The 8,741-nt window shown below is 40.7% G+C and overlaps 1 protein-coding gene across 1 annotated transcript; it reads right to left on the bottom strand.

Moving 5' to 3' along the window:
• Positions 1-5,841: 5,841 nt before the first annotated feature.
• Positions 5,842-8,438, bottom strand: lyz2 (lysozyme II). Its single transcript, NM_001124716.1, is given in 4 exon segments — positions 5,842-6,449; positions 6,812-6,890; positions 7,968-8,129; positions 8,273-8,438. Coding segments are annotated over 4 exon segments (435 nt in total). The 5' UTR covers positions 8,400-8,438; the 3' UTR covers positions 5,842-6,382.
• Positions 8,439-8,741: the final 303 nt, after the last annotated feature.

Raw genomic sequence — 8,741 nt, forward strand, 5'->3', positions numbered from 1 at the left:
GATATGCACATAATTGGTAGATTTGGATAGAAAACACTCTAAAGTTGATTTATGTTAAATAATGTCTGTGAGTATAACAGAACTGATATGGCAGGTGAAAACCTGAGAAAAATCCATCCAGGAAGTGGGATTTTTTTATGTTTGTAGTTTTCCATTGACTGCCTATACAGATTCCATTGACTTAGGACTCAAATTGCACTTCCTATGGCTTCCACTAGATGTCAACAGTCTTTAGAAATTGTTTCAGGCTTGTATTCTGAAAAATGAGGGAGTAAGACCACTCTAAATGAGTGGACACTGCAGTGTCCCAGAGGTTTTTCATGCGCGCAACCGAGAGTGCACCTTTCTTGTTTTCCTTTTATATTGACTAAGCTTTGTCCGTTTGAAATATTATTGATTATTGAACACATGTTTTATGAATTTATATAATGAGTATTTCTGTTTTCTGAATTTGGCGTTCAGCAATTTCACTGGATGTTGGCCAGGTGGGACGCTACTGTCCCACACTCCTTAGAGAGGTTCATCACCTCCAATAACCCGTGAAGGAAGGCGTTGAACAGGGCTTCTGGTTTCCAGGCACTCTCAGTCGCCAATGTGGAAAAATCCTCCATATAGTCTGCCACACTACCGGAATCCTGAAGTAGTTGGAGCAGCTTATGAGCCGCCTCTCCCGGACAACGGAGAATCGAACACTTTCCATACCTCCGCCACGAACTCCTCCAATCTGAGGCAAACGTTGGATTGTTGTACCAAAACCACCATAGCCCAGGCAAAAGCCCTCCCGGACATCAGCGTTGCCACGTACGCTATCCTCGAGCGATCCGAGGGAAATAAAGAGGGCTGCAGCTCAAAGATGAGAGAACACTGGGAGAGAAACACCAGGTTTCCTGAGAAGTCAGGGTAGATTGGGGAGAAACGCTGGTAGCGGTGTAATTGACAAAAAACTAGGAAACAGAACTTGAGACACAGAAAGATAGGAAAGAACGCTGGTAAGACCTGACAAGACTCACTCACTCACTCACTCACTCTCACACACACACAAAATCTGAGAGGTGCCGGATCATGACCCAGCAGGATCCGGTTCAAATGAACCACTGCCAACACCTTCTGCAAATAACAGTGGTTGTGAAACTTAGTTTTATCATTTAACCCTTTGTTAGGCAGGCTTATTTTGCTTTGTGGTTGCTTGCTTACTTACTTAGAGTGTCACGCCCTGACCGTAGAGAGAGCTTTATATGTCTCTATTTTGTTTTGGTCAGGGTGTGATTTGGGTGGGCATTCTATGTTCCTTTTTCTATGATTTGTATTTCTGTGTGTTTGGCCGGGTCTATCGTTGTCTCTGATTGAGAACCATACTTAGGTAGCCTTTTCCCCACCTGTATTTGTGGGTTGTTGTCCATGTATAGTTGCCTGTGAGCACTACATTGGTGTCATGTTTTCGTTTTGATGTTTATTGTTTTGTTGGCGACATCTTATAATAAAGAAGTATGTACGCTCACAACCCTGCGCTTTGGTCCGCTGTTTCCACCTTAGACGATCGCGACATAGAGGACATATTGTTTTTGTTAGGACTGTGTGTCCATATAAGGACCAGTGGCAACCTATGATTTTAAGCCCCAAATTTTAGCAATAAAATGGTGGGTTTTCCTGTTTTGCATGTTATTTTGACATTAATACTTGTCACATAACAGCCTAGCTCTCAGCCTAGCTCAGAGCTTTCTGTGGTGGTGGGGAAGCCAGCGGAAAATACGGAGCATAGGGGTTGGTAATGTTCTCTAGTTGTGCCGTGATTGGCTCAGCGTTCTGTCACTCATGGCGAAACTACATTATGGCCAAATCTAAGGGTAGAGCTTAAAAATGTAAAGCCCCTTGGGTGCTGCCATAGAGTTACATTAGAAGTGCCTATCCAAGAAGGCTAAAGGCCACAGATAAAATGACGTCAAATCACGTCAGCTTTGATTGGACATTATACTTTCAAAAAGTCATAATCATGAATCAAGTCGACAATCTACTGGCAAATCGTTTTTTAATCAATGTCATATGAAGAGAAACAATTAAGAAAAATTATAGATAAAATGTATCGTGCTCATCGGCCATTGGACATAAACATTACACAACAAGTTGGAAATTGCAAATTCAACAATAAATGGTTTGAAAGGAATCATCGGCTAACTACAAGCATTGCAAAGCAATCACTAGCCTGCTATTCAGTGGAGTGGCTATGTGGTCTCAAGTCTGGGTTTAAGGGCTTGTAAGTAAGCATTTCACTGTAATATTATACCTGTTATTTTCGGCGCATGTGACAAATACAATTTGATTTGATCACTCTCCTTCTTGGTCAAATAGCCCTCACACAGCCTGGAGGTGTGTTTTGTGTCCTTGTCCTATTGAAAAACAAATTTTAGTTCCACTCAGAGCAACCCAGATGGGATGGCGTATCGCTGCGGAATGCTGTGCTAGCGATGCTGGTTAAGTGTGCCTTGAATTCTAAATAAATCACAGACAGTGTCACCAGCAAAGCACCCTCACACCATCACACCTCCCGCTCCATGCTTCTCGGTGGGAACCACACATGTGGAGATCATCTGTTCACCTACTCTGCGTCTCACGAAAACACAGTGGGGGGAACCAAAAATCTCAAATTTGGACTCATCAGATCAAAGAACAGATTTCCACCGGTCTAATGTCCATCGCTCGTGTTTCTTGGCCCAAGCAAGTATCTTCTTCTTATTGATGTCCTTTAGTAATGATTTCTTTGCAGAAATTCAACCATGTAGGCCTGATTCTCTGAATAGTTGATTTTGAGATGTATCTGTTACTTGAACTTATTTGGGCTGCAATCTGAAACTGGTAACTCTAATGAACTTATCCTCTGCAGCAGAGGTAACTCTGGGACTTCCTTTCCTGTGGCGGTCCTCATCAGAGCCAGTTTCATCATAGCGCTTGATGGTTTTTGTGACTAAACTTGAAGAAACTTTTCAGAGTTGGCTGACCTTCATGTCTTAAAGTAATGATGGACTGTCGTTTCTCTTTGCTTATTTGAGCTGTTCTTGACATAATATGGACTTGGTCTTTAACCAAATAGGGCTATCTTCTGTATACCACCTATACCTTGTCACAACACAACTAATTGTCTCAAACACATTAAGAAGGAAAGAAATTCCACAAATGTACTTTTAACAAGCCACACCTGTTAATTGAAATGCAGCTGGATGAGAGAATGCCAAGAGTGTGCAAAGCTGCCATCAAGGCAAAGGGAGGCTACTTTGAAGAATCTCAAATATAAAATATATTTTACCACTAGCATTTAATGCTGTATCTAAATCACATGTCATGAAATTTTGGGACTGTCATATCTGTGAGTGTCCTTATCAGTGTAGATTTTAGTCTTGGTGGGTCAAACAAAACAAAAAATTGGGGGATGCATGCCAGCAAAGCAACTACACAACACTAAACAATATATTAATTGCACTATAACAATGACAAACGGTGCCCACAAACTGTTAGGGCCTACATAAAGCTGTCCCAACAGCAGTCCCAACACCTTTCCACTGCTACACCACGCTATCAGCGGAGCCTTGTCTGGCAGCAAAACAGTTCATTCAGCCTCATTTACTGTCTTTAAAAAAAACATGGCTGATATGGCTGACTTGGTTTCTACTGACAATTGCAATGTATAAACTATGGGATAAGGGGACGACAAGTGGATAAAAGGCAATCCATAATTTCGAGTAAGACATTAATGAGCGAGCGACGACGGACGTAGTCAATATAGGTATTTGTTCAGTCTTTTTGAAATTTACAGCGACAGAATTCAGAACATGGGTCGTTCTTACAGTGTTCTCCCTATACACCAAGTCAGAACCGCAGGACAAATAATGAGGGCATATGAATGAAAGATGATGAAAGCCCTTACAATATTCTATGATTACATTTCTCTAAAACAGGTTATAGACTACATGTGCACCACCAAGTCAGAACAGTAGGAGTGAAATTAAGAGGTGAAAATAGACCAAATTATTAGGGTGAGGCACATGGGCTTCTAACACTTTACTACACAACATACACTTAGTTTTACTTTCTTATCTAGAGTATACCCATCTCCCTGGCATATGACATTATTAATGCAGCAGCATACAATACATTTTTGGACTCACATTATTGTGCTGTGCTCACATGACAGGAAGGTGGCGTGGCGGTCCTTTGTGGGCAAATTTTGTCCTCAAACGTTGTCATCAAAGTCTGGCATTTTCTGGATGTAATGGTGCTTTCAAGACCTGGAAAAAAACAAGGTCAAATCATGATGACGTTAGTGATCTTCAAGTCGTAGCTCTAGAAAGAGGCCCGAGTTCCCGACTTACAATTCCGAGTTGGATGACCTTTCAAAATATTTTTTTCCCCAGTCAGAGCTAGTTGTTTTCAGAGATCCAGTGGTCTTGAACTCCCTGAAGTCAGATTTCCCAGTTCCGAGCTAACAGTTGTTTTGAGCACTGCAGAAATGTTTATCATTTTAAGCTTGGAAAATACATCCTTAACCAACAATGCAGTTTAAGAAAATAGGGAATGGGTTTTGTTATGCTCTCTTCACGACTGTCTTGGTGTGCTTGGACCATGTTAGTTTGTTGGTGATTTGGACTCCCAAATGGCTACCATACCATCAGGCCGTTCAGGACTACATGAATCGACCACCAGAGGAGACCAGAATGTGAGCTCGATGGATACTCCTCGCATCGCAAACAACCTTTACTGTTCTAGCTTCTGGTTTGGTTTAACCAAAAGCATGTTAAAGGATCGCTTTACTCAAAAACTTGTTATGATGCAAAACATATCATCATCATCATCATCACAGTTCCGTGCCACCTCGCTTCCTCCGCAAAGGCTCTATAACTGGGCGGCTTTATTCCCTGTCAGGTCCGGAGACCAAGGCGATGGAGACGTGTATTGAGAACTCCCTGGCTGCAGGGGGTATCTGTACTGAAAACTTGACTACTGACATGCACAATGGAATTTTGGGGAGATTGTTTTAACAGTGAACTTATGATCAAAATATTAAAACATTTCTTGAGTGACCTATCCCTTTAATATTGGTTGTGTTTGACGTTCCCTTGAAGGATTCCATGTAAAGCTGAAAATTGAATGGGAATTTAAGTATTTCAATGCAGTTTAACTTCAGGTCGCTTTACTCTACCCTGAGTGTCAGTCTGTTTACAATATCATGCAAGACGACAAACACACAGATCTGGGACTAGTCTTACCCTTGTTGGACGACCAGCTGTTCAAGGCATTTACAGTATGTTCACTTCAGAAAAATGATTACCGGCACTTTGGGAAAACTACTCTTTAACTAACAGTGTACTTTGAAGATGTCCATAGTCTTTATTTTTTTTAAATTGGGGGGGGATATTTGTTATTTTAAATAGACCTTGGAGTATTGTAGAGTATGTTGGAAAAGAAAAATATAATGTTTTTCACAGATTCATTCACATTTTGAAATAATTTAATTGTAGAATTCATCTGCTGCTATGCTTTTTCAACAATTTCTCCAGATTCTCACTGAACAGTCTGCAAGTATTTGGTAATTGAATGAGTTTCTGGCATTATGCATTTTATACGCATTTGTAAACACATGATATGGATGGAGTTGTCTGGAGGATTTTGAATTGTTGCTATGGGCTTGTTGTATGTTTTGATACTGTTAGCTTCCTTAGTGATACAGCACTGCACCATTTCAGAGATGATGATGTTGGCTGAATAATAAATACATAATAAATGACATGACAGTTTGACTATAATAAGACAATTCTATCATCTATCATTGCTACACAACACCAACAACAAATAAAACATGAACTTGTTTTATTTTTATGGGTAAGCATGTTGAGCTGTTTACTGATTTGACATGAAGTAATATTATACATTATATATGATTACACATTTGACACAAAAAAAACGGATTATTAGTGATTTACTCTGTATTATAAACTGGGTGGTTCGAACCCTGAATGGTGATTTGGCTGAACGCCGTGGTATACCACAGGTATGACAAAACATTTATTTGTACTTCTCTAATTACGTCGGTAAGCAGTTTATAACAGCAATAAGGCACCTCGGGGGTTTGTGGTATATGGCCAATATGCCATGACTAAGGGCTGTATCCAGGCAATCAGCGTTGCGTCGTGCATAAGAACAGCCTTTAGCCGTGGTATATTGGCCATATACCACACCCCCTTGGCCCTTATTGCTTAAATCTAAAATGTATCAATATGTGAAAGTTTACTAGTTAAAGCTGCATATGCTGATGGATAGTACAGAATGGATCCATCCTATTAGTTAAGTCTGCTTCAGAATGGTTTGAGAAGTGTTCAGCTGCTCCAGTATGGTCTTAGACCCCGCAGCCAGCCACGTAGGACCTCAGGTCCTGATTCTGACAGTGAAGGCGCCAAGCCACCCTAAAATGTACACACACCATCATGTTGGTATTTGATATATAGACAATACATTTCAGATATTAGACAACAGAACATAATGTGGAATTGAAGGATGATAGAAGACTTGGAAACGGATTACATTACGTAGGCATTATTTCAGGGTCATTTTAAGGGAATATTTAAGTTAGATAATTACCATGTACAGGCAGTTCTTACCATTTAAATTATTCTAAAAGGTGAGAGCTAATTTGTTACAGGTTATCCCATTTATACATAGCCTTGTAGAGTGATATTGGGCTACAGGTAACATAAAGTATGGCTAATTATTTTGTAACTTAAATGTTTTTGTAACATAGTACTTTCAGGGAAACCTGCCACCTTACCATGCCCCGATTCCGTTCGGGTCCAACACCACACGCTTGGCACAACGGATCGCCACTGTGAGGTCAGCAGTTAGCAGCTCTGTCAGAAGTAAGAGGAAGGGAAACCTTTAGTCATAGTACCGTACGGGAAACAGGAGGAACCAAAAGCTTAGAAAAACAACAACAACAACAGCAGATTACTGTACAATGAAACAATAAAGGTAAGTTGGGTCAGGGTTTAGAATAGAGAAGTAGGCCTACCGGGAGCCCCAGTGTCTGTTTATTCTCATTTTGACTGTATTCAAATGTAACATCCGAATTATGTAAGATCAACATTATAGTGCCTTCAGAAAGTATTAATACCCCTTTACCTTTTACACATTTTATTGTGTTTTTTTGTTGTGTGATTTAAGACACACATTTTGTTGTTTGATTTAAGTCAAAACTGTAACTATGTCACTCAGGAAAATGAGTCTTCTTGGTAAGCAACTCCGGTGTATGTTTGGCCTTATGTTTTAGGTTATTGTCCTGCTGAAAGGTATATTTGTCTCCCAGTGTTACGTATACGCTGGGAGTCGGAAAGCAGGTGCAGAAGGTGATTTTAATACGGAACAGATACAAAAGAACAAACATGGGAAGCGTACTGAACGTGAGAGACAATCAATAACACCTAAGGACTGATGAACACAGAGGCTAAATAAAGGGGAAGTAATCAGGGATGTGATTAGGATTTTCATTCAGGCTTTTTCCTGTGTTTAGCTCTATTCTGTGTCTTTTTATCCTAAAAAACTCCCTAGTCCTTGCCAATGACAAGCATACCGATAACATGATGCTGCCATCACCATGCTTGAAAATATGAAGAGTGTTACTCAGTGATGTGTTGTGTTGGATTTCCCCCAAACATAACGCTTTGTATTCAGGGCATAAAGTGAATTATTTTCCACATTGTAGTATTACTTTAGTGCCTTATTGCAAACAGGATGCATGTTTTAGAATATTTGTATTCTGTACAGACTTCCTTCTTATCATTCTGTCATTTAGGTTAGTATTATGGAGCAAATACAATGTTGTTGATTCATCCTCAGTTTTCACAGCCATTAAGCCCTCAACCCGGCACATTTCTTGTCAAAAGTAATGCTCTATGTACGCGATGCCATTCGGTAGACAGGCAACTCACGGCTGCAGCGGATACCACAGACGTTCTTAGCCCCCGGGGTACGTCCGTCGTCACACCAGTAGCGGCTGTTGATCTGGAAGATGCCATAGTCGGTGGAGCCGTCGGTGTTGCGGTTGGTGGCCTGGGTATTGTAGCTCGACTCCCATTTTGACAGGCAAACCCCTTAGAGGACATATAGTCACGCGGTGGATTATCCTCAGTGTAAGGTTAGCTATGGTAAGATATTTTTGGAGCTCAGAAACATACAACCATGTGCACACACACACACATCCTCAAAGACCACAATCAAGTATATTATCACTCACAGTTGGGCAGGCTGTTTCCAGCGTAGCCATCCATTCCGGATGCCTTCAGCGCTCTGGCCAGCTCACATCTGTCATACACCTTAGCACTGGCCACAGCCACAAGCAGGAGAACAACAACAGCTCTCATTATGAACAGACAGACAGCTAGGTCTAATGGTTTGGATGAAAATAAGCCCTGTGTCTCTAAAAGTGTGAGCAAGTCAACTTCAGCTTTCCTTATAAAGGCTCAGGATGAAAGAGACATTGATATCGCACTTTTTACACAATAGGTATGTGCCAATAGCTTCTGCAAATAGTAGTGGTTGTGAAACTGAGGGTTTTCCCATTTAACCCTTTGTTAGGCAGACTTTTTTTTGCTTATGATTTAGATACAGTAGATACAGTATTAAATGCAGAGTGTGTATTTTTTAAGACAAAGGCTTCATTCACTGTTTAAAAATTGCATATTGAGTGCCCAGTAGGTTAGATT

This window comes from Oncorhynchus mykiss, chromosome 5, assembly GCF_013265735.2.
Source record: "Oncorhynchus mykiss isolate Arlee chromosome 5, USDA_OmykA_1.1, whole genome shotgun sequence".
Classification (NCBI taxonomy): Eukaryota; Metazoa; Chordata; class Actinopteri; order Salmoniformes; family Salmonidae; genus Oncorhynchus; species Oncorhynchus mykiss.